The sequence below is a fragment of the Procambarus clarkii genome, chromosome 11 (assembly GCF_040958095.1).
Source record: "Procambarus clarkii isolate CNS0578487 chromosome 11, FALCON_Pclarkii_2.0, whole genome shotgun sequence".
NCBI lineage: Eukaryota > Metazoa > Arthropoda > Malacostraca > Decapoda > Cambaridae > Procambarus > Procambarus clarkii.
The window spans coordinates 42,824,396-42,851,693 of NC_091160.1; the positions used below are offsets into that span (position 1 = coordinate 42,824,396).

The 27,298-nt window shown below is 41.6% G+C and overlaps 2 protein-coding genes across 2 annotated transcripts in view; one reads left to right on the forward strand and one right to left on the reverse strand.

Moving 5' to 3' along the window:
- The window catches only part of tsl (membrane-attack complex domain containing protein torso-like), a 40,343-nt gene extending 31,565 nt beyond the window's left edge, over positions 1-8,778 (reverse strand). Inside the window, exon 1 of the mRNA XM_045742883.2 lies at positions 8,693-8,778. The gene's annotated coding sequence lies outside the window, so the exon portion shown is untranslated. The remainder of the gene's footprint in view (positions 1-8,692) is intronic.
- Positions 8,779-15,694: 6,916 nt separating this feature from the next.
- LOC123758448 (zinc finger protein 90) lies at positions 15,695-22,625 on the forward strand. The gene is made up of 2 exons (XM_045742881.2): positions 15,695-16,194; positions 19,385-22,625. The coding sequence occupies exon 2, from the start codon at positions 19,621-19,623 to the stop codon at positions 20,740-20,742; it is 1,122 nt and encodes a 373-aa protein (XP_045598837.1). The 5' UTR covers positions 15,695-16,194; positions 19,385-19,620; the 3' UTR covers positions 20,743-22,625.
- The last annotated feature ends 4,673 nt before the right edge of the window (positions 22,626-27,298 follow it).

Consider the following 27,298-nt stretch of genomic DNA (forward strand, 5'->3'; position numbering starts at 1 on the left):
GGCACTGAATGCCAGTTTCCATGGAGTGTTCACTACCGAGCCTGAGCAGCTCCCATTGTTGGAAGGGGTTACCCTAGATGAAAGACTATCAGATATAGAGGTGACAGCAGAGGAGGTAATGAAACAGTTGACAACTCTAGATGCAACTAAAGCAGTTGGACCAGACAAAGTATCACCGTGGATACTAAAAGAAGCAGCACAGGCCCTCAGCGTGCCTCTGGCAATGATCTTTAATGAGTCACTTATGTCAGGAGAATTGCCCAGTTGCTGGAAGAAGGCAAATGTCGTGCCGATCTTCAAGAAAGGAGATAGGGAGGAGGCACTTAACTACAGACCTGTATCACTGACAAGCATCCCCTGTAAAATACTGGAAAGAATAATTAGGCTACGCTTGGTTGCACACCTGGAGAACATTAGGTTTGTGAACAAACATCAACATGGGTTCTGGACAGGGAAATCGTGCCTAACAAACCTTCTGGAATTCTATGATAAAATAACGAGGATAAGACAGGACAGAGATGGTTGGGCAGACTGCATATTTCTGGACTGCCAAAAAGCCTTTGATACAGTACCGCACATGAGACTGCTGTTCAAGCTCGAGAGGCAGGCGGGGGTGGGGGGAAAGGTCCTAGAATGGATAAGGAACTACCTAACAGGAAGGAGCCAAAGAGTTACGGTAAGGGGCGAGAAGTCGGACTGGCGAACAGTAACAAGTGGAGTACCACAAGGATCGGTGCTGGGACCAATTCTATTTCTTGTATATGTTAACGACATGTTTACAGGCGTAGAGTCCTACATGTCGATGTTTGCGGATGATGCAAAGTTGATGAGAAGAGTTGTGACAGATGAGGATTGCAGGATCCTCCAAGAGGACCTGAACAGATTGCAGAGATGGTCAGAGAAATGGCTACTAGAATTCAACACGAGCAAATGTAAAGTTATGGAAATGGGACTAGGAGATAGGAGACCAAAGGGACAGTACACAATGAAGGGGAACAGCCTACCTGTAACGACGCGTGAAAGAGACCTGGGGGTGGACGTAACACCTAATCTATCTCCTGAGGCACATATTAATAGGATAACGACAGCAGCGTACTCTACACTGGCAAAAGTTAGAACATCATTCAGAAACCTAAGTAAGGAGGCATTTAGGGCGCTTTACACTGCCTACGTAAGGCCAGTCTTAGAGTATGCCGCCTCATCATGGAGTCCCCATCTGAAGAAGCATATAATGAAACTGGAAAAGGTTCAGAGGTTTGCAACGAGACTCGTCCCAGAGCTACGAGGGATGGGGTATGAAGAGCGCCTGAGGGAACTGTGCCTTACGACACTAGAAAGAAGAAGGGAGAGGGGGGACATGATAGGAACGTATAAGATACTCAGAGGAATTGACAGAGTGGACATAGACGAAATGTTCACACGGAATAGTAACAGAACGAGAGGACATGGATGGAAGCTTGAAACTCAGATGAGTCACAGAGATGTAAGGAAGTTTTCTTTTAGCGTGAGAGTAGTGGGGAAATGGAATGCACTTCAGGAACAGGTTGTGGAAGCAAATACTATTCATAATTTTAAAACCAGGTATGATAGGGAAATGGGACAGGAGTCATTGCTGTAAACAACCGATGCTCGAAAGGCGGGATCCAAGAGTCAATGCTCGATCCTGCAAGCACATATAGGTGAGTACATATAGGTGAGTACACACACACACACACACACACACACACACACACACACACACACACACCTTCAAGAAGAGACAAAATAAGTATATGGAGCACCACTTGGCAAATGGAATTTAATGTTAATAAATGCCATGTTATGGAATGTGGAATAGGAGAACATAGACCTCACACAACCTATATATTATGTGAGAAATCTTTAAAGAATTCTGATAAAGAAAGAGATCTAGGAGTGGTTCTAGATAGAAAACTATCACCTGAGGACCACATAAAGAATATTGTGCGAGGAGCCTATGCCACGCTTTCTAGCTTCAGAATTGCTTTTAAATATATGGATGGAGAAATACAAAATATATTGTTCACGACTTTTGTTAGGCCAAAGCTAGAATAAGCAGCGGTTGTGTGGTGCCCATATCTTAAGAAGCACATCAACAAACTGGAAAAGGTGCAAAGACATGCTACTAAGTGGCTCCCAGAGCTGAAGGGCAAGAGCTACGAGTAGAGGTTAGAGGCATTAAATATGCCAAAACTAGAAGACAGAAGAAAAAGAGGTGATATGATCACTACATACAAAATAGTAACAGGAATTGATAAAATCGATAGGGAAGATTTCCTGAGACCTGGAACTTTAAGAACAAGAGGTCATAGATTTAAACTAGCTAAACACAGATGCCGAAGATATATAAGAAAATTCCCTTTGGCAAACAGAGTGGTAGACGGTTGGAACAAGTTAGATGAGAAGGTGGTGGAGGCCAAGACCGTCAGTAGTTTCAAAGCGTTATATGACAAAGAGTGCTGGGAAGACGGGACACCACGAGCGTAGCTCTCATCCTGTAACTACACTTAGGTAATTACTATAAGACAGAGCAGACCAAGGCGACGTTCAGCACAAGACAATAGAAGAAGAATAAATGGATAGAAATTTGAAGGGTAGATAAACCACGGATACAAAATAACTTACAGTAAGGAGAGTGAGCAAATTAAACAAACTATAGAAAGAGAAACTATAAATTAATGAAATAAATAACACCAGAAGCAGATATGACAAGAATCAGTTGAGTTAGGAGTCACTGCGCTAGTCACCTGGCAAACCAGCGCTCAGGAACTAGCACCCAACCCAACCAACCCATCTAGGTGAGTACACACACGCCACACCTGCCTCATGGTCAAGGTAAACCACTAACTATTTTTTTAGGCTTTTTTTTACTACCAGTTTGGTCCATATTACCCAAAACTTTATCTATTTTTTTTTTTTGTGGATTTAATTACAAGTTTATTTATATCCTCAAGGTTAACTATTTATAAACCTGTAATTCTTTATTTGTAACTATTATTATTTTTTTGTAATTATATATATATTTATACTTTTAAAATACACACGGGAAGTATTTGGCAAGTGAGTGTGTACGAGGCTGACTCCATACACAGCTTCGGGTAGTGGAGGTTGACTCCATACACAGCTTCAGGTAGTGGAGGTTGACTCCATACACAGCTTCAGGTAGTGGAGGTTGACTCCATACACAGCTTCAGGTAGTGGAGGTTGACTCCATATACAGCTTCGGGTAGTAGAGGCTGACTCCATATACAGCTTCAGGTAGTGGAGGTTGACTCCATACACAGCTTCAGGTAGTGGAGGCTGACTCCATATACAGCTTCAGGTAGTGGAGGTTGACTCCATATACAGCTTCAGGTAGTGGAGGTTGACTCCATACACAGCTTCAAGTACTGGAGGCTGACTCCATATACAGCTTCAAGTACTGGAGGCTGACTCCATATACAGCTTCAGGTAGTGGAGGTTGACTCCATACACAGCTTCAAGTACTGGAGGCTGACTCCATATACAGCTTCAAGTACTGGAGGCTGACTCCATATACAGCTTCAAGTACTGGAGGCTGACTCCATATACAGCTTCAAGTACTGGAGGCTGACTCCATATACAGCTTCGGGTAGTGGAGGCTGACTCCATATACAGCTTCAGGTAGTGGAGGTTGACTCCATATACAGCTTCAGGTAGTGGAGGTTGACTCCATACACAGCTTCAGGTAGTGGAGGTTGACTCCATACACAGCTTCAGGTAGTGGAGGCTGACTCCATATACAGCTTCAGGTAGTGGAGGTTGACTCCATATACAGCTTCAGGTAGTGGAGGTTGACTCCATACACAGCTTCAAGTACTGGAGGCTGACTCCATATACAGCTTCAAGTACTGGAGGCTGACTCCATATACAGCTTCGGGTAATGGAGGCTGACTCCATATACAGCTTCAGGTAGTGGAGGTTGACTCCATATACAGCTTCAGGTAGTGGAGGTTGACTCCATACACAGCTTCAGGTAGTGGAGGTTGACTCCATACACAGCTTCAGGTAGTGGAGGTTGACTCCATATACAGCTTCAGGTAGTGGAGGTTGACTCCATACACAGCTTCAGGTAGTGGAGGTTGACTCCATACACAGCTTCAGGTAGTGTGGAGGCTGACTCCATATACAGCTTCAAGTACTGGAGGCTGACTCCATATACAGCTTCAAGTACTGGAGGCTGACTCCATATACAGCTTCAGGTACTGGAGGCTGACTCCATATACAGCTTCAAGTAGTGGAGGCTGACTCCATACACAGCTTCAGGTAGTGGAGGCTGACTCCATATACAGCTTCAAGTACTGGAGGCTGACTCCATATACAGCTTCAAGTACTGGAGGCTGACTCCATATACAGCTTCAAGTACTGGAGGCTGACTCCATATACAGCTTCAGCTAGTGGAGGCTGACTCCATATACAGCTTCAAGTACTGGAGGCTGACTCCATATACAGCTTCGGGTACTGGAGGTAGACTCCATATACAGCTTCAAGTACTGGAGGCTAACTCCATACACAGCTTCAAGTACTGGAGGCTACAGCTTCAGGTACTGGAAGCTGACTCCATACTCCGCATCATATGTAGATAAAAAGAGTTAAGAGTCAGATAGCCTCAGAAACCTTTACATCAATTGATCCTACGTGGAGAATCAGATCTGAAACTCCTCCTGAATAGGAGGTACAGTTTACATTCGGCTACCCACTGTTCTTGAATGGAAAGTATAGTTTACACTAAGCTGCTCACTGTTTCCAAGTTCACCTTACAGTTTACACTAGGCTACCTAGAGGTATGTAAGGACAGACACACTCACGATTATCATAGGTTCCGCAGACGTCTCGTGGAACGCACACAAAATGGATATCACTCTCAAAGTCTACCAGCAGGGCTTCCTGAAGGTATACCAGGTACAAATAGCATTGGAAATCTACAACAAAATGACAAAATGATTGCCGGAAAAATATGACAAGATCGCGCCGTGATGCGCCAATTCCAAGTACATAAACTTAGACTCAAAAACAGTGACAAATTGTGATCTTTGGGGGACTGAAGATGTTCCTTTCTGTCAGAAAAAGGTGAGAGGACTAGTCAAGTAGAATGTGGTTCCAATGAACTGGTAGATTCCGTAACAAATGTGACCTATAAGATGGAAATTGCCACCTGTAAATTGCTATGTACTGAGACCGATCTTGTCCCAGACAGGAATATGATAGTTTCTATTTCTGTTGCTGGACGAGAATTACAATAGATTGTGCGAAAGACAGTGACATAGACAGATTGTTGGAGATTGTATCAGCGATAAAAAGATACGAGGGAAACATATCAAATTTCATCCATATTACAATTATCATTCTTACATTATTATTGCAAATGACTTATTATTGCGAGAATTACCCTCATAGAAATTGTCACCGTCATTGTTACCACATAATTGTCACAATCACTATTATTAGTATGTCTTCCTCTGAGGCTGTCTGTTGCAGCAACAATGACTTGTCACCGTAGCCTAGCTGTGTACCGCTCACTCTTACATTGTATATATGACTAATATGGCAAGTTTAGCTGTCTTCCCGCTGGTCTGATTGTGGCGACCATCTTCCCGCTGGTCTGATTGTGGCGACCATCTTCCCGCTGGTCTGATTGTGGCGACCATCTTCCCGCTGGTCTGATTGTGGCGACCATCTTCCCGCTGGTCTGATTGTCTCTACCATCTTCCCGCTGGTCTGATTGTCTCTACCATCTTCCCGCTGGTCTGATTGTTCCACTCGATGGTTTTGACTACCAACAATGTTATAGACAAAACTGAAAACATAAACAGGATGCCGAATGGAATTTCCAATCAGAAATATTTACATAAATCCAGCGATAAGTTGCTTGAGACCCTGATGGCCAAGTGAACAGGGGCGTGGGTTCCTAAATGTCTTACTCTGCATAGGATTCTAACTCGGATCCCAATAGATTGGTAGTATTTGCCAGGGAATAGATTGGGTGGAACATGACAAATCTTCAAATCAAGGGATGAATCTTCATTTTTCCTATTTTTGAATATCAATTGTGTTCTGTTTGTAATATTATTTTTTTTCTATGACAATTTTTTCCTATGTTCTTTCTTAACATAGATCCCATGTTCTATGAGAGAACTGTTGGAGGGTTGAGACTAGGGTCAACTCTTGTTAGATCAGGACTGTGTGTGTGTGTGTGTTCCATAGTTGGCTTCTCTTGTCTCCATTGTATTCCTTAAGACACGAAAGTGCTTGTGGTCTCCTTTCTACATTGTTTTACATGTTACATCACTGTTCCACCTGTCTCCTCCACCTGGGAGGAGTCTGTGTGTACCTTTCACTAATCCCTGGGGTCGCAGCCTCTGACCTCCTCCTATCATACCCCCTGTCACACTATTCCCTCACTCTTCCACCTCTCCTCTTACCTTTGGTCTGTCACACTATTCCCTCTTCCACCTCTCCTCATGTCTCTGGTCTGTCACACTATTTCCTGCCTCTTTCACCCAAATGTCGAGTACACAATGTGTCAACTATGTGAAAGAGAAAACATGCACTCACTTGAACATTATATTGTAGAATGTCCCATATTGTCTGACTTTCGCCCTGAACAAAACCACCTCCATGCCCTAAATACATCAAGATCCACAAAAATGTATACAATATATAATTAGAAATGAAACGTGGACGAGTTCCTCAAATAAATATATTCATGGACGAGGCTAGGAAGCCTCTGCCTCTCCCACATGTGTGTATATATGTAGATGAGTATGGTGAGCACTAGGTGAACCGCTGACACATGTGACTCACGCCATTGACACACGTGACACCATTTAACACATCTCTAAGACAGCTTGACCCGGTGCCGAGTCACTACAGGGCTGAACCAGGTATCCTCACGAAAGGAGATTTACATCAACGAGTCCTTAACTAGACAAAAACAAACTCCTCCACCGCCTGCGTCAAGTCCGGAATCAAAACCGAGGTGTAGACCATCAGTGCTTTGTTAGAGGTGGCATGATAAGTGAGAAAAACTTCTGCAGGTAAAATGTTTACAGTTGCAAATGAGGATAACCTCAACACTTTCCTCACCCAATGTGGTTTGTCTCACCTTATTATCTCTATCAATGACTCTAATTAATCCCCTTGTCACCAAACCTAGGTAATCTAGGTGTCTGTGTTACCCTGTTATATTTAAATTATTAGAGGACGTAAATGATTTTGGGTAGTAGAACCCCAAGCACAAATACCATAGTTGAGATAAGGATAGATGAGAGAGTAATAGAGCGTCACCAGGGCAGGGCGAGGTGCATAATATCTGCCCTGCCCTGGTGACGCTCTATTACTCTCTCATCTATCCTTATCTCAACTATGGTATTTGTGCTTGGGGTTCTACTACACAAAATCATTTACGTCCTCTAATTACTCAACACAAAGCTGGTATTAGAACAATATCTAACTCTGGCCCCAGACAGCACTCAGTACCCTTACTCAAATCTCTGAATATGTTAGATATTAAGTCACTGAACATCCTCTCAAGTGTATTGTATATATTTAAAACTCTGAACTGTAATGTCAATCCTGACCTTAAAAGCTTCCTAGAAGGTTGTAACAGAACCCATGAGCACCACACCAGAAACAAATACCTATTTGATATTCCAAGAGTGCGCCTTAACCAAACTAGAAATGCTCTACAACTCAAGGGACCCAGAATGTGGAATGACCTTCCCAATCATGTCAAAGGCTGTACCTCTCCCAACCAGTTTAAAAGAACTAAGTACTACCTAATTAACTCCATGTAACCTACCTTACCCCTAAATGTCAACCCATGTCTTCTTGATTGTCTAAACAATGCTGTTTGTTGACCAACTTGTACAATTGCTGATTTCTGCCATGTTCCCCCTCCCCCCTTTTTTTTATTATTCCTTTTTTCAACACAATTTATACTTTACCCCAATTAATATTAAGTTTTAATCTAAGTATCCCCCCCCTCCTCACACCTTGTCCGAAATGCTGCGCATATTAGTGGCTTTAGGCCTTGTATGGGTCCTCTTACAATTGGAGTAGTTGTTTACAAGTTCGATGGGGCTCCGTTTCCCTTGCTTTTCAATTCGTGTATGGAACTAGCCATAGCTCATTCTTGTTCTCCATCATTCTTACACTGAAAAATTCCTCCAGTCTTTCCAGTCTGGTTCATTCTTAAGTCTATTGCATCGCTGTGTGTGCCTTTCTTAATTTAAGCTGACTATTTCCAAACACTTTGGCCGGTCCTGCTTGTAATTAGTGCACATCGGCTATTATTGGACGTGGATTAATTTGCTGTATTCCCATGTTCAATATATTTATAAGTTTATATAGTATGATTTATAAGTTAGAAGCGAGCGCGAGCGCCTAATTCATTAATGTGTGTTTGGGGTCGGCCGCCGCTTGGACAAGCCTAGCCCGAGGACAATTTGCCCAACTTGCCCGTTTCAGACTTGCCCGAAACGCTTTGCGTAATAGTTACTTCATTACTATGTATACAAACCTGTCTCTACAATCGTACATCATCCTTATGTTCTTTGTGCTCACATTCTTTTGAATACAAATTTGAATTTGACCAAGTTAACTAGGTGTTATACTCACACGTGTACAGTAGGCTGCGAGAAGTCAAAAAACTTACCTCACTACAGGAGCAGATAGCAAAGGGAACACTGTGAGATTTAAGATATCAAGTGAAGACTACTGAGTACAAATACTGAATCGACAATTAAGTACAGATAAGCGGTTCACATATCTTAGATAATGGATATCAATGACAGATAATGGAGTTGCCAGATGGAATATTAGGAGTTGGGAACATTTTCAGGAGTATATTTGATATGTAATCATCAGCCACATATTGAATTATTCGATAACAAAGTTCCTCGAAATATTTATAAACTTAAAACTAAATCTAAATTGGATGATGATACACAAATAGGAAGCAGAGCGAGTTTGAAACTAGAAGGATGTACACAGTTAAATTTCGACAAATGTAAAGTGAAATATAGAACAATTGAACAGTTAAAATAATTACTGGATAATGTTTGACCAAAGTGAAGAGACAGGAATAGCGAAAGGAAGGGAACTATCAAGGGGAAAGCACCAAGCCATTGCGACTATATAGCACTGGGAAGGGGTCAGGATAAGGATTTGGGATGGGACGGGGGGAAAGAAATGGTGCCCAACCACTTGTGGATGGTCGGGGATTGAACGCCGACCTGCATGAAGCGAGACCGTCGCTCTACCGTCCAGCCCAAGTGGTTGGGCCAGGGATAGTGAGCAACAGGCATATATGCAGGTCATGCTGCACTTTGGCGACAAAAAAACTTTTAAACTAACACAAAATGCTGGAGAAACTGCTACCTCCATGCCTCCCCTGGCAGTGCCGGTACACAAGTAAAAGTTCAAGAGAAAATTAGATATTTTCCTACAAGAATTACCGGACCAACCGGGTTGTAGTGGATATGTGGGCCTGCGGGGCCGCTCCAAGCAACAGCCTGGTGGACCAAGTTGTCACAAGTCAATGTGAAGAACTGCCAGAATCCACTCTGGTATTCTTCAGGTATACTCTATAGGCCAAAGTATCCATGAATAATGTTAAGGTGTTGCAATACTCTAATATGTATGCATTCCCTGCTCGTGTCAGCCACCTGGATGCTTCCTGTTGCTCGTGTCAGCCACCTGGATGCTTCCTGTTGCTCGTGTCAGCCACCTGGATGCTTCCTGTTGCTCGTGTCAGCCACCTGGATGCTTCCTGTTGCTCGTGTCAGCCACCTGGATGCTTCCTGTTGCTCGTGTCAGCCACCTGGATGCTTCCTGTTGCTCGTGTCAGCCACCTGGATGCTTCCTGTTGCTCGTGTCAGCCACCTGGATGCTTCCTGTTGCTCGTGTCAGCCACCTGGATGTTTCCTGTTGCTCGTGTCAGCCACCTGGATGTTTCCTGTTGCTCGTGTCAGCCACCTGGATGCTTCCTGTTGCTCGTGTCAGCCACCTTGAAACCTTTCCCGATCATATCGGCCACCTGGACGCCTCCCCATGGTCATGTCAACCCCCTGGACCCTGTCTGCCTACTAGATATGGTCATGTCAACCACCTGGACCCTGTCTGCCTACTAGATATGGTCATGTCAACCACCTGGGCCCTGTCTGCCTACTAGATATGGTCATGTCAACCCCCTGGACCCTGTCTGCCTACTAGATATGGTCATGTCAACCACCTGGACCCTGTCTGCCTACTAGATATGGTCATGTCAACCACCTGGACCCTGTCTGCCTACTAGATATGGTCATGTCAACCACCTGGGCCCTGTCTGCCTACTAGATATGGTCATGTCAACCCCCTGGACCCTGTCTGCCTACTAGATATGGTCATGTCAACCCCCTGGACGCTGTGTGCCTACTAGATATGGTCATGTCAACCACCTGGGCCCTGTCTGCCTACTAGATATGGTCATGTCAACCCCCCTGGACGCTGTCTGCCTACTAGATATGGTCATGTCAACCCCCTGGACGCTGTCTGCCTACTAGCTATGGTCATGTCAACCCCCTGGACCCTGTCTGCCTACTAGATATGGTCATGTCAACCCCCTGGACGCTGTGTGCCTACTAGATATGGTCATGTCAACCCCCTGGACGCTGTCTGCCTACTAGATATGGTCATGTCAACCACCTGGGCCCTGTTTGCCTACTAGATATGGTCATGTCAACCCCCTGGACGCTGTCTGCCTACTAGATATGGTCATGTCAACCACCTGGGCCCTGTCTGCCTACTAGATATGGTCATGTCAACCACCTGGGCCCTGTCTGCCTACTAGATATGGTCATGTCAACCCCCTGGACCCTGCCTGCCTACTAGATATGGTCATGTCAACCACCTGGGCCCTGTCTGCCTACTAGATATGGTCATGTCAACCCCCTGGACCCTGTCTGCCTACTAGATATCGTCATGTCAACCACCTAGACCCTGTCAATTTCGAATTTCATTCACCGTCCCCCCCCTCTATCCATCTATCTATCTATTATTTATTTATCTATCTATCTCTCAGTATTTTAAGATTTTCTTGTTTTCACCCCAAGTGGAAATGTCATCAATCAAACATTACATAATTCACATGTTCCTCTTGGTACTCATATCAATTCTCCTTCATAATGGAACAAGTATCTGGAGAAATGCGCCATATTAAAGTTATTTAAACGTCGCCTTTGGGAGTTAGGTCGGTGTTATTGAGAGTGGCTACAGGTTATTGAGCCATCTTCCCGTCTCTGGGATCTTAGGGAGTAACCTTCGCTTTGTTCCTTCTCTAGTCTCCCAAGCAGTAAGGTTGGGTTTACCGGCACCATAGCTTAGTTTACCTCGTTTGGGAGAGTCCTAGCGCCAGTAGCAGCGCTTACTTTACCTCTTTGAGAGGCTACTAGCACCAGTAGCAGCACTTACTCTACCTCTGAGAGAGGCTACTAGCACCAGTTGCAGCGCTTACTCTACCTCGTGATAAACTCCCAGCACAAGCAGCAGCCTAGCTCATATCCTGTAACTACACTTAGGTAATTACCCCTGGAGACTTGTAAGTGATTTGCCTTAGGCTTTCACGCATTTTAGACTAAGCTGATCTCAATTCCCAGTTGTTATAGTAGCAAGTATATCATAGCAATTACCCGCTAGCAGCAACAGCTAAGTAAACCCCCTAGGAGAAGCTCCTTACCTTGGGTCAGAGGTGGCAAGATCCACGAGAAGTGTGTGGGGCACGTTGGACTGGTCAGGGCGCAAGCTTGGGTATGTGTGGGCATCCCAGGGCATCCCTAGAGGGCCAGGCCAGTGCCAGACCCAAGGGGGGGGGGGAGGGGTGTATGTCTACACACATGACTTATGTGGGTGTATTGTGTATGTTTGTGTACTCTCCTGCCTGTGTGGCTTTAGGCATTGTTCTTGTCATACCTAATTGATTTAGGTAATCCTCCCTAATCCTTAACTGTTCTTGTATCCCATGTATGTACTCTTGTATCAATAAATTATTGATGTTATTAATTACCTAAGTGTAGTTACAGGATGAGAGCTACGCTCGTGGTGTCCCGTCTTCCCAGTACTCTTTGTCATATAACGCTTTGAAACTACTGACGGTCTTGGCCTCCACCACCTTCTCATCTAACTCACCTTAGTGTGTTTGTGTTCGCGTGTGTGTATATGTTAGGTTAATTTAGGTCATGTATCACCTATGACAAGTCGCCTGCTTCCTGTCCTCGTCGAGGCCACTATCTCACTGGTGGCCCCTCGGGTAAATTCAGGTAAATATTGTCTGACTGTACTAATGTACATTAGAGCAAGAGCTAATGTCTGACTGTACTAATGTACAGTCCGACATTAGCTCTAATGTACTGACTCCCAACCTATTTGTTTTCCTATACCATAATTACTTTTTTCTTTACAGTATTCTGCAGGAAACACAGACAAGGCTGGTGAGGTACATGGTATATCACTTAGGTAATTGTCATGAGCTCCTTCTTCACCTTATTTAAAAAAATAATGCGGAAAGGGGAGGGATTCATTTTTTTTCGAAAACGTTACCGTCAAAATGGTATTAAAGAATCTAGTTGGCGTTACTGTTCAGTATCGGGACCCACTGGGTATCGAACTGCTTGTATCAGTCATGTGGGAGCCTAGCTACACCTAGAATAGTATGGGTGTAGCTGTGCTAGGGTAGTCTAGCTACACCAAGTATAGTGTGGGTGTTAAGGCTAGGCTAGCTCGCCTAGCCTTTCGCGAGCCTGGGTTCGTATCCTGGCCAGGGAGGATTGACTGCATGGGCGCCAATCCTTAACTGTAGCCTAAATCACGATTTGGCGGGTCGCATTCCGGGGAAAATTACGAATAATGACCTGCCTGAAAGGCTATAGATGCTGGTGACTTACCAGAATATAAGAACTATTGTATAAATAAATAAATAAATTTCCTCAGTATTTTGTAGATAGTGATCATATCCCTTTTGTTTCTACTCTAAGGTTGAGTGGTGGAATGAATTGATGATGTGGGTGATGGTGAAGGTGATGGTGATGGTGGTGTTGTGGCCGGGGTGATAGTGTTGACACTACACATCACAGTGTTTCTTTGAGCAATACACAGTAACATGAGCACCGTGAGGCCCCCTGACCGGCGTCTGCACTGTCTCAACCTTACAGTTGCTGTGGAGACCCGTGACCTCTCACTAGTGACCCGTGACCTCTTACTAGTGACCCGTGACCCCTCACTAGTGATGCGTGACCTCTTACTAGTGATGCGTGACCTCTCACTAGTGATGCGTGACCTCTTACTAGTGATGCGTGACCTCTTACTAGTGATGCGTGACCTCTTACTAGTGACCCGTGACCTCTCACTAGTGATGCGTGACCTCTTACTAGTGATGCGTGACCTCTTACTAGTGACCCATGACCTCTCACTAGTGACCTGTGACCTCTTACTAGTGACCCGTGACCTCTCAATATGGTGACCCTGTAGTGACCCGTGACCTCTCACTACGGTGACCCCTGTAGTGACCCGTGACCTCTCACTATGGTGACCCTGTAGTGACCCGTGACCTCTCACTACGGTGACCCTGTAGTGACCCGTGACCTCTCAATATGGTGACCCCTGTAGTGACCCGTGACCTCTCACAATGGTGACCCTGTAGTGACCCGTGACCTCTCACTACGGTGACCATGTAGTGGCCCGTGAGCTCTCACTACGGTGACCCTGTAGTGACCCGTGAGCTCTCACTACGGTGACCCTGTAGTGACCCGTCACCTCTCACTACGGTGACCCTGTAGTGACCCGTGACCTCTCACTACGGTGACCTTGTAGTGACCCGTGACCTCTCACTACGGTGACCCTGTAGTGACCCGTGACCTCTCACTACGGTCACCCCTGTAGTGACCCGTGACCTCTCACTATGGTGACCCGTGACCTCTCACTACGGTGACCCTGTAGTGACCCGTGACCTCTCACTACGGTGACCCTGTAGTGACCCGTGACCTCTCACTACGGTGACCTTGTAGTGACCCGTGACCTCTCACTATGGTGACCCTGTAGTGACCCGTGACCTCTCACTACGGTCACCCCTGTAGTGACCCGTGACCTCTCACTATGGTGACCCGTGACCTCTCACTACGGTGACCCTGTAGTGACCCGTGACCTCTCACTACAGTGACCTGTAAATTTACCTGAAGGCCATCATCTCTATTGGCCTCGACGAGGATAGGAAGCCAGCGGCTGGTCAAAGGTCTCCACATTTGTTCCGATGATTTTATCAAGCCGGATTTTGAAATTCAGCCGTTTTTATTATTATTATTATTATTTTCTACCACAGACGTGGCCACACATTTAAAGTGTTGGGACATTTTTACTTACCCCTGTCCTCTTTCTCATCTACATTAATGACCTTCCAAATGTCTCTTAACACCTAAAGTCAATTCTATTTGCTGATGACACAACCATCATTTTCTCCAGTCCTGACCCTCTTGCTCTAAATGTCACAGTGAATACTGAAATAAAGTGAACTAAATAAAGTCCATCTTTGGCTAACTGCCAACAAACTCACCCTTAACATTAACAAAACTTTCTATATTTTGTTTGGTAATAAATCCTCAAATCAAATTAGCCTAAGAATAAACAATACCCAAATTAGTAACAAAGTTGATGGTAAATTCCTTGGTGTCCTCATTGATAACAAGCTGAATTTCCAGAGACACATTCTAAATATATATATAAAAAAATTCTAAAACTGTTGGCATTCTTTCTAAGATCAGATATTATGCACCTCGCCCTGCCCTGGTGACGCTCTATTACTCTCTCATCTATCCTTAACTATGGTATTTGTGCTTGGGGTTCTACTACCCAAAATCATTTACGTCCTCTAATTACTCAACACAAAGCTGATATTAGAACAATATCTAACTCTGGCCCCAGACAGCACTCAGTACCCTTACTTAAATATCTGAATATGTTAGATATTAAGTCACTGCACATCCTCTCTTGTGTACTCTATATATTTGAAACTCTGAACTGTAATGCCAATCCTGACCTTAAACACTTCCTAGAAGGTTGTAACAGAACCCATGAGCACCACACCAGAAACAAATACCTATTTGATATTCCAAGAGTGCGACTTAACCAAACTAGAAATGCTCTACAACTCAAGGGACCCAGAATGTGGAATGACCTTCCCAATCATGTCAGACTGTACCTCTCCCACCCAGTTTAAGAGAACTAAGTACTACCTAATTAACTCCATGTAACCTACCTTACCCCTAAATGTCAACCCATGTAATAATAATAATAATAATAATAATGTCTTGCTTTTCTAAACAATACTGTTTGTTGACCAACTTGTTTAATTGCTGATTTCCGCTATGTTTTTTAACCCATTTTAATGTTTTAATCTCAATTAGTATTAAGGTTTAGTCTAAGTGTCCCCCCCCCCCACCTTGCCGGAAACGCTGTGTGTATTAGTGGCTTTAGGCCTTGTATGTACTGCCTCTATCTATAACTCCATCATTATGTTTGTAACTCATCTTCTGTGTATGTACTTTTACCTGAATAAACATTTTGATTTGATTTTAATTTGACAAAGGGAATAATGTTTCAAATTAAGCGGGCCTCGGTTCCCATTCTCTCCACACGTAAACAAACCGCACAGTGACCGCCATGGGAGCTAATACAACAACAACAATACAACAACAACAGCTCGCCCCTAAATCAACAACAACAACTACTTCAACAGTTTCTTGTAAACTGCCTGTACCATTAAGGTCATCGTCAGTACCTTAAGGAGCCTCCTGGAGGTGCAGACGGCCCTTCCCCACAGGCCCAGCACCGGGCCCCAGGGTAGCCCAGCCTACCCTACCCTTCCCTTAGGGTAGCCCAGCCTACCCTACCTTACCCTTAGGGGTAGCCCAGCCTACCCTACCCTACCCTTAGGGCAGCCCAGCCTACCCTACCCTACCCTAAGGGTAGCCCAGCCTACCCTGCCCTACCCTTAGGGCAGCCCAGCCTACCCTACCCTTCCCTTAGGGTAGCGAGCTCTCAGGAGGGCCCCGCCCCGCGCCCGGGGGGGCCATCACTCGCCTCCGGACTGGGCAGTCTTGTCTGGCTGCACAGCTTCATCTCCTACGGTTGGTAAGTGTCCCCTACTGCTAGTAGTGTCCGGAGGAGGACACTGTCTTCACTGCCGTCTGGTCACTGTCTTAACACTCAGTAGAAAAACCCTGAAGAATGATAGACTTTTAGCCTTAGCAAGACGCAGGAAGCCGGAACAAGCCATAAGTCTTGGTGCAGACGGCTGTGGTGGGAGGATATGTGAGCAGCTTCACCTGGCCAGCAGTCTGCTGCTGCCTCAGGTATTGCACTTCACTGCTGCTGCAGCTGCTGCGGTAGACCAGCAGGAGCAGGTCTACCCGAGCTCTGTGGTACAAGCAGCAGGTAATGGTACAGGCAGGTCATCTTGAGATTCTTGAGTTATCTTGAGATGATTTCGGGGCTTTTAGTGTCCCCGCGGCCCGGTCCTCGACCAGGCCTCCACCCCCAGGAAGCAGCCCGTGACAGCTGACTAACTCCCAGGTACCTATTTACTGCTAGGTAACAGGGGCATTTAGGGTGAAAGAAACTTTGCCCATTTGTTTCTGCCTCGTGCGGGAATCGAACCCGCGCCACAGAATTACGAGTCCTGCGCGCTATCCACCAGGCTACGAGGCCCCTACGAGGCTACGAGGTCGTACATGACATGGGTTTCTGAGATACTGTACTCGTCTTTTGCTTGTTAAAACTATTTATTACCGGTTATGTTGGGTTAGTTTTCCCATAGTCGGGATACGTCATAGTCATACGTCAGGCTGCGAGCAGCCGCGTCCAACAGCCTGGTTGATCAGTCCGGCAACCAGGAGGCCTGGTCGACGACCGGGCCGCGGGGACGCTAAGCCCCGGAAGCACCTCAAGGTAACCTCAAGGGATCAGGAAGCCTGTTGCATGCATATAGTTCATGCCACTATATGCATGCAACTACTTCCTGCACTACTGGCAGGAAGCCGGTTACATACATATAGTGCATGCCACTATATGCATGTAGTAACCTATCCAGTTATTGGACAGATCCAATAGTGCTTAACCTGATCAAGTGCTGCATATCGACTGTCACTTCATTGTCATGGAGAAAAATCTCTCTCTATCTAAGGATTAAGTCTAGCTAGATGATTATTAACCCAACATTCCATGGGTGGACTGTCAACAGGTCATGGTGTACATTAAACCTATGGAGAGCGTGCAGTAATTTCAGTAAGGATTCTTTGTTTATTATTTGCAGCAGGAATGCATGCCTCTATGATACAATTGAATACAATTTTTATTTCTATCACACGTAAAATACAGGTGCATAATTTTCTGCCAGCACTGGGCCATCTGCCATTTTAGTACAGGCTTCCTGGCTCTTAATTATATTATCCTTTTCAAAAGAGTTTTAACAGTATAACGTGTGTGTAGTTATACCATTGTGTACTCACCTAATTGTGCTTGCGGGGGGTTTGAGCTCTGGCTCTTTGGTCCCGCCTCTCAACTGTCAATCAACTGATGTACAGATTCCTGAGCCTACTGGGCTCTATCATATCTACATTTGAAACTGTGTATAGAGTCAGCCTCCACCACATCACTGCCTAATACATTCCATCTGTTAACTTCTCTGACACTGAAAAAGTTTTGTAACGTCCCTGTGGCTCATTTGGGTACTCGGTTTGCACCTGTGTCCCCTTGTTCGCGTACCACCTGTGTTAAACAGTTTATCTTTATCTACCCTGTCAATTCCTCTGAGAATTTTGTAGGTAGTGATCAAGTCTCCCCTTACTCTTCTGTCTTCTAGTGTTGTGAGGTGCATTTTCCGCAGCCTCTCCTCGTAACTCATGCCTCTTAGTTCTGGGACTAGCCTAGTGGCATACCTCTGAACTTTTTCCAGCTTCGCCTTGTGCTTGACAAGGTACGGGCTCCATGCTGGGGCCGCATACTCCAGGATTGGTCTTACATATGTGGTGTACAAGATTCTGAATGATTACTTACACAGGTTCCTTTTCCTCTCCTATTCTTTTTAAATTTATTTTGTTTATATATACAGTATACTGTATACTGTATGTATGTATGTATGTATGTATGTATGTATGTATGTATGTATGTATGTATATATATATGTATGTATATATATATATATATATATATATATATATATATATATATATATATATATATATATATATATATATATATATATATATATATATATATACGGAAAATCCACCAAAAAAATCCTGTTTGTCCAAAAAAAAATATTGGACAAACAGGAAAGTCCTTACAATTGCGGTTGTCACAACATGCTTATAGTATTAGAACTGCCCAAACGTCTAATGCATTGTATCTACATACGAGTTTATGCGATCACAATATTAACTGGAATGGGGCAAAAAGCATTACCAATTGTGGGGATTTCGTGGAACGGAATTTAATTGAGTCTGCTCTAATCAGTCAGTGTCCAAATCTTCTTAATGTTAGTACTGGAATGTACAAACTTGATCCATTTTTAAGTTATAATATTGCACAACAGTTTAAGAAAAAACTCTGATAGAGAGGCTTACAATGTCTCATTATAATTTTATATTCATATATTGCTTAATCCTCTTTGACCATTCTAAGCTAAGCTATACCTGTTTCTGGTTAATTCTTTCCCTAGGGATGTGTTGGTCAGGTGTCGGCCTATATATCCTCCCCCTTCTCCCTTCTCCTCTAGTCAGTCTGGTGTTGACAAAGGCTTTAACAAGCCGAAACGTTCACCTCATTTCATATTTCTCTGTGGATTTTCCGCATAAAATGATCAGTGTTTTGTGATCGTCAATTGCATATGCATGCATATATATATATATATATATATATATATATATATGTATATATATATATATATATATATATATATATATATATATATATATATATATATATATATATATATATATATATATATATATATATATATATATATATTTATATTTATATTTACTGTACAAAGGATGATGAGCATCAACAGGAGTTGAAAATAGGTACTGTTGTATATATCTTTTAACCAGTTTTAATATTCCACTGCATTGTAGCCTAACGTCATGTCTACTGTAGTTGGTGTGAAGTAATGTCCCAAAATCAACAGCAGGCAGCTTTTTAACCTATGTATTGCATTCATATATTTCATTTTATTAGTAGTGTATTATTTACATGAACAGGAATGAAATATACTGTATATATTGTGCTGTACATGTGATTTACTGTGTTCTTTTTTCCTCAGGATACAAGGACTGCTGTATGGAAAACAGGCATAACTGTGAATGTCATTTCAGCTGTTTCCAGAGACCAGGAATTTTCATGTGCAAGTGATGGACATAAAAATGTGTGTACATTCTTCAAATTTAAATTGCAATAGAAACAAAAAACTTTTATTCTATTTCCTATACTAAGGAGATACAATATATGAGATGCACAACCATCTGATTTGTCAGCTTTAGAGTACAGTACAAAGAAAACATGTCTTCGAAGTGTTCAGAGTGTGGAAAGGAGTTTTCTTTCATATATGCACTTAGCATCCATATGCGTATCCACACAGGAGAGAAACCTTTTAAGTGTGATAAGTGTGAGGAGAGGTTCATGTTGAAAAAAGATCTTCAGCAACATTCTGTTCAACACATTGAGCTCAAACCTAACAAATGTACAGTGTGTGGGAAAAGTTATTCACATAGCAATGCTCTGGAAATACATATGTGCATCCACACTGGGGAGAAACCTTACCAGTGTAAGCGCTGTTATAAAGCATATTTGAGAAAAAATGAACTTCAAAGCCACATGGTATGGCATAGCAAATTAAAATATAAATGTCCAATATGTGGCAAAGGTTTCACGGAGAGCAAGTACTTAAAACAACATGTCTGTGCACGCTTAAGAAAAAAATGCAAAATTTGTCTGAAGTGCAATGAATCATTTTGTGGTAATTTTACTCTTAAAAATCACACCGTTATTTGTAAAGAAATAAATAAGTTTATAAATTGTTTATACTGTAACAAAGAGTTTAGTAGTGATTCTAACCTTAAAAGACACATGAAAATTCATACTAGAGAAAAATCTATCAGGTGCTTCATATGTAAAAATACCTTTATAAGGTTAGATGAACTTGAAAAACATCTGACCTCGCCCAATATAGGCATGTCTCAGAAATGTGAGAATTGTGAAGACTATTTCAAATCCTGTGCGGCTTTTAAGTTACACATTGATAATTGCCATGTTAAGAAAGAAAGACATGGCTGTTGTTTGCATTCAAGAGAGAATTCTGCCAATTGTTCAGAAAAAGGAAATGGATTTTCATTTGATGTATTTGAAGGAGACATTCAGACTCATAATAGGAAAGGTTTTAAAACATTCTCTGATGACAGTCACAGACTCCACTATACAGAGAAATCATCTGCAATACTTGAAGCTTCAACAAATATTGATTCCCTTAGTGACAGAGAAGCTTCTAGCGAGGAAAGGAAATTTAATACAGAAACAATTTATGTACCTGATGAAGATATCAAAATTGAACCACAAACCTACATCAAAGATGAAATAACAGTGAATGATGTTTTTGGTAAAGAGGAGATAGAGTCTTATGATTAACATGTTTAGCTTGACATAATTTAACATAAGGTTCCCATACATCCATAGGGTAAAGTCGCTGGTCTCTGGGCACTTTAGAAAGTTACCGACATTGTCAGTGGACTAAAATATAGTTAGGTCATAGTAAAAAATGACAGGGTCTAGGATACTTATCTGGGACGAGTTCTGGGGGTTATTCTACTCCCCCAAGCCTAGCTGGGGGTCAGGTGTCTTGTGATTACTCGATCTGAAAAGCCGTTGCATGGAGCCGCCTGTGGCCCACTTGCCTGTCGTTGACTATGAGGAAATGATGTCCAGTTCTTTATGCCCCACATATTAGCTTTGTACCTGTTATAATTTTAACTCTTCTGGCATTTGAATTTTGTTGAGTCTGGCCTTAAAGTTGTGGCTGGAGGTGGCTTCCACACCTACTTATTTTAGTACATTCCACTTGTTGATCACCCCTATGAGTGACGGGGCTTGCAAACACACATGCCAGATAGTCTTTATTTTGTAAATTTAATTACAATACTGTATATAGGATGTAAGGAAGGTCATTATCAGGAAAAAGCACTAAGATAACACTTGGAAGGGATAAGGATTTAAACTAGAATGATTGGTGCCGAACCATTTGGCTGGATGGGGATTGATTGCAAACCAACAAGATGCTATGTAGCATGTAGCCATACCTCATTTTAACTAGAACGATTTGAATATGTTCTCCTGCCCACACATCTCTCAGCACACAGACAGGGGTAATGTTGGCAGCATATAAGAAGCTTGTGAACATTAAAACATCATTAAAATACCTAAATAAGAATCATTCCTAGGGAATCTTCACAGCCAATGTTAGACTGTTATTGGAATATGCAGAACTGGCCTAGAATTCATGCCATGTGAAGCACAAAAGGTGAAAAACTGCAGAGGTTTGTAAACAAGATCAGTGTTGGAACTAAGATGGTTAAGCTGTAAGGAAAATAAATATCACAACTCTAGATTAGAGAAGAGAATAAATTGATCAGATATGATTACAACATAATACAGTGGAACCTCGAGTGACAAGTGCCTCCATCTACGAGCATTTCGAGTAATGAGCAAGCCACTCGCTGAAAATTTGTCTTGATTGATGAGCTTCGCCTCTATTAGCGAGAAAACCATTCCTAGCATCCAGCATTCCCGCTGGTTCTCGGAAATTCTCGGACACCTCTGACTAGGCAAATAAAAAAAATCATTTAAAATGCTAATGATGCTGGGATGTAAGGGGGTGACTGCTCTAATGTTGCAAAGCATTGATTTTTTTTTTTAGAAAAAATACAAAAAATGAAAAAATTGAAAAAAAAGAACTAATGTCAAAAAGATTCGTTCAGTGTATAACGGGTAGGCTGCTCCATTATTTAAAAAATTGAATATTATATTGATGTTTTTCGGTGGTGGAACAGATTAATTTTATTTCCATTATTTTAAATGGAGAAATTCGTTTCGAAAGACGAGCGTTTCACATGGCGAGCTCGGTGCCAGAACGGATTAAATTCGTTAATCGAGGCTCCACTGTAGTTACTGAGCAGAACAGAGAGGATGGATATGGTTATCCTCTGTAAATTGAGAAAAAGTTGGACAAGAGTAGATAGGTGAAGTTTGATATTCAGATGAGTAAAAAAAAATTGGGTTTACTTCAGGGAAACCATTTAGTTAGTAATATGTAGCTTACAGATATATTTCTGTATCAGATATGTGAAAATTTTTATCTTTTCCAGCCAAATGGGGGAAGCTACATATCCCTCTTGCTCAGTGATAATGAGACTAGTCTCTGTGCGATGAGCTTCTCAGTGTCTTGTGCAGTCATTGGTAGCCATATCCTTATACCAATTCTCTTTCAATCCAAAAATAAAGAAATTTAGGTACAATCTTTTATAATTTTGTATCCATCATACCTATGCACATTTTTCCATCCTTTCAGCACATCAATTTCACTTAAGCACTTTAAATTCAGAATTAACTACTTTGTTCTAAGTATCTTGTCATCCATCATGGATGATGTGTGTGGGGAGTGATCTAGGGGTGGCCTAGGATTAAGGATTTGGTTGATGCATCACATGGAGGAAATCCATGTGGCTTATAATTCCCATTGTCGGGAACAGGAAGCCTGTACAGTACTTAGGTTTATCGAGGTCTGCCCTAAGTCAGCTACTGACCTTTCCCAGAATGCAACCCACAACAGTTGGCTAGCTCCAGGGTACCTATTTCCTGCTACAGCAGGTGAATAAAAGTATCAGAGGGGGATCAAATTAGGATCTTCGAGTGTGACTAGAAGGTGTAAACCACAGGACTCCATCTTGTCTTGAGGAGGCATGCACACTTCAACATTCCTGAGTGTTGCAATCATCTTTAACACAGTCTTGACTTTTCTAGTGTTTCAGTTATCTCTAGCACACTTAATTTCTTAGTTATGTATGTAATTACATTTAGAATAATAATTATGGTTCTCTTTCCAAAGTCCCCTTCACTAGTTCCAAAGCCCCCCCTTCATCAGTGCCAAACATTCCTTCAGTGCCACAGACCCCTTCATCAAATCATACCACTGTCCCTCGTTATTTCATCAACCATTCCAAAAGATGAAGTATAGACAAGAAAGGATTGCAGTAAATTTTACTTACTACACTGTACATATTAACAAAAGAAAGTAAAACAAAAATTAGATGCTCTTAATCACATACTGTTCAAAAATCGGTTTTACACATCCCAATAACTGAAATACACTTTGGAACATTAATGAAAGTTATTGTCCAATGGATTTCAATTTCTTTGGTACAGGTTATGACTCTGATTATGATACATTTGTCACAAACTTGTAACGAACTCGGTCACATACATCATTTGCACAGTAACATTATTCATTTTAAAGTAAAAAATATTGAAAGTCTTCGAGGATATGCAATTTTTTACAGCAATAAAAAAAGACACAATATACATTAATAAATTGACATAAATGATTGCCCAAGGGGTAAGTTTATAAAGCTTAGAAAAGTAAATTAAACAAAAACTTTCTTATGCAAACATCAATTACATCGGCACATTCATCAACCTGAAGAAATATCTTTCGCTACTTCCTAATAAAATACAATGACCTTGACATATCTGTAACAAGTTACATTATGCTTTTACAAGTAGAAAAAGATTTTGGTACCTTTAGTATATTACTTTATGTATAACCTCATGGACTCTTTACTGAGCTTTATAACGATGCATTCTTAACCCTTACACTGCTCAAATCGCTCTCTGTGAATGATCCTTATAGGTTTTAAATACAGTTTTCCATGCACACCTGAATGTAGGACTTTTAAAGAGCTTAGCAGTTTAAGGGTTAAATGGACACACACATTGGAAAACATTAATATATCAATATAAAACAGACAAACACTGCCAAGCTGCAACTTAACCCAGCGGGCAAAACACACTTAAGTAAGGCTTACTCAACATCCTCAATGTGGATTCATTGATACATCAACATCATTTACTCACATTTGCCCGGGGGTGTTTGGCCTGAATGTGCAGTATGATGTACAAGCGAAGCGCCACCAAGAAAGACATCAACATTTATGTAATATGTAGACATTTATAATGAAAACAGACATGACTTAATTTTTTTAATTTCTCTTGTATGTGAAAAATGTTAATGATGTTTTAGCATCTTTGCTGATAATGTGAATTATAAGTACAGTAATGCAAATCATTTATAAGAGGCCAGGTATGATAACTACAAATATATAAAAAAAAAAATTAAATTTGTCATCTTTCTATTTTGATATTTTTACAAAAATTTCCTATCAAATATATTTTTTCCTAAATTAAAAGTGCATCATAAAAAATAGCATTAAGGCTAAATTACTTATTTACTGTACAGAGGGAAATGGATATATCATGCATCCACGTTTGTCATTTTCCACACAAGAATTGTATTATTATATAAATATGGCCAAGGCATCAATCCTTCGCATATGGCAGGAGCATAAATAATCAACACATAGCTAAACAAATTTTTAAAGACTTACATACCACATCAAAATAATCAAGACTTGCATAGCACATCAAAATAATCAAAGACTTATATAGCACATCAAAAATCAATCACATTTATGAAAGCAAAAGTATAATCTCATACAAGTAAAGTTTCATTTAGATGCCCATTATACGAGAGAATACATCATATACTACAGAGTAGGAACAAGTACATAACAATATAACATACAAAACCAGAACACCAAGAATGCATAACAATCAACTTTCGTCAGAGAGTTACTGTATATAGGTAACGCCTTCACTAGAATGCCTTACACAACATGAAATGTGCAGTACTCTAATGATATCACCAACAAAGACAACAGGAGTAATTTGCTTGGAAATAGATAACATCTTCTCTTCTTGAGGTTATCTTGAGATGATTTCGGGGCTTAGCGTCCCGGTCCTCCACCAGGCCTCCTTTTTGTTACACATCCCCAGGAAGCAGCCTGAAGCAGCTGTCTAACTCCCAGGTGCCTATTTACTGCTAGGTGAACAGGAACATCAGGGTGAAAGAAACGTTGCCCGTTTCTTCCTGCCTCCACCGGGGATCGAACCCGAAACCTCAGGACTACGAATCTGAAGAGCTGCACACTCCAGCTGTAAGGCCCCCCCCTGTAACATGTATACTGCATATATGTATATATAGTTTTGACATAACCTAATATATGAAAGCACTACTTTTCTCAAGGCAACAGATCACCTTCAAGTATTCAAATTAATAGAATTAACAAAATAATAACAGTAAGTTACATTAATACTGTAAATGGATACAAGTGATATACAGTACTGTACTGTAAACCTTTTTTAGCATTTTCTGTGTAATTATTTGCATTATGAGACAGTGTACAGTGAATGGCACTTCTATACAAAATTCTGCTTAGAAATTAAATACACAGTGCCTGTTTTATTTCTGTATTATGCTTACACACAAATGAAGAACAAGTTAATTGTATGTGCATACACCCACTTGTGTGCAACGATCGAGTCCAAACTCCTTAACTGCTAACTGACCAGTCATAACTTTTAACTCTACATCAATAATATATTAAAATTTACATATGTAATTTTGTCCAATATTTCTCCAAATTAATTCCAGTCACTGTTGACCCTCACACCGAAGTTCTCCCTCTGATATTTTCAGGTGTTACCATCACGATGATGATGATCATCATCATCATTGTGTTCGTGTGTTGGTGCCGAACTGCTGTATTTCCTTCATGTTGGCCCCATCCCTTCCAAACAGCCAGCCTTTATCTTCCAGTATAACTGAATAACTTGTTTATTGTTGTCTGTCCCCATGTGTCCTCTTTTGCTAAATAATTAATCCCAAAGCAAAGCTTCAATCCTAAACCTCGTCATACTTACCTGTCTTTACTATGTGTATGTGATTACCTAAGTGTAGTTACAGAATGAGAGCTATGCTTGTAGTATCCAGTATTCACAGAACTCTGTCATATGATGTTTTGAAACTACGGTACAGGCGGGTTTGGCCTTCACCGCCTTCTCACTAAACTTCTTCCAACCGTCTACCACTTCGTTTGCAAAAGAAAACGTTCTAATATTTTTTTTGGCACCTTTGTTTCCTTAGCTTGACTATGACTTCTTGTTCTTCAAGTTGCAGGTTTTGACAATTCCTCTGTCAATTTTGTAGATTCCTGTTAATATTTCTTATATAGTGATCATATCACCTCTCTTCTATCTACTAGTTTTCTTATATTTAGCACCTCTAGCCTCTCCTTGTAGCTCTTGTTTCAGTTCTTGAAGTCATTTGTAGCATGTCTTTGCACCTTTCCCGTTTACTGATGCGCTTTTTAAGATATGGGTACTATACAACCATTGCATATTTCAATTTATGCCTCATTAAAGTCTTTAACAATTTCTTTAATATTTTGCCATCCACATATTTAAAATCAGTTCTGAAGTTAGAAAGTGTAGTGTATGCTTTCCTCGCAATGTCCTTCATGTGGTCCTCTGGTGACAGTCTACTATCCAGACAAAAAAAAAAAAAAATGATCTCTTTCTTTGTCAGAGCTCTTTAATATCTTTCCACATAATTTGTAGGTTGAAATGTTTATATCTTTTATGTACCTAGCAGCACCAAAAACAATAATGTACACAGTGCACCTTAAAAATCTGGATTATGTTGTTCGGGACCTGACCCAGATTCACATGCAATCTGAATGTGCAAAATATTATCCTTTTCAGCTATTCGTCTCAAATTTGTTATAGTTTCTCATATAATACAAGCTTCTGCATATTTAGACACTACATTAACAAGGATTTTGTGTATCAAAATAATAAATATGCATGAAAAATACAAACTTTTAATCAATTCCCTTATCTTTTTGTAGCTTCCTGGTGTTGATAGCTCTTGGGCATCAAATGTGTGCATTACATCACTCTGTCTGTTTGGCTTGCCTAGTAACCCTGACCTGGCCAAAAGTCCTCTATGCCCATTTTTCATGACATTCATTCAGCCCCCAGACTGTACCTGTACACCATCAGCAGCAGGCAGCCC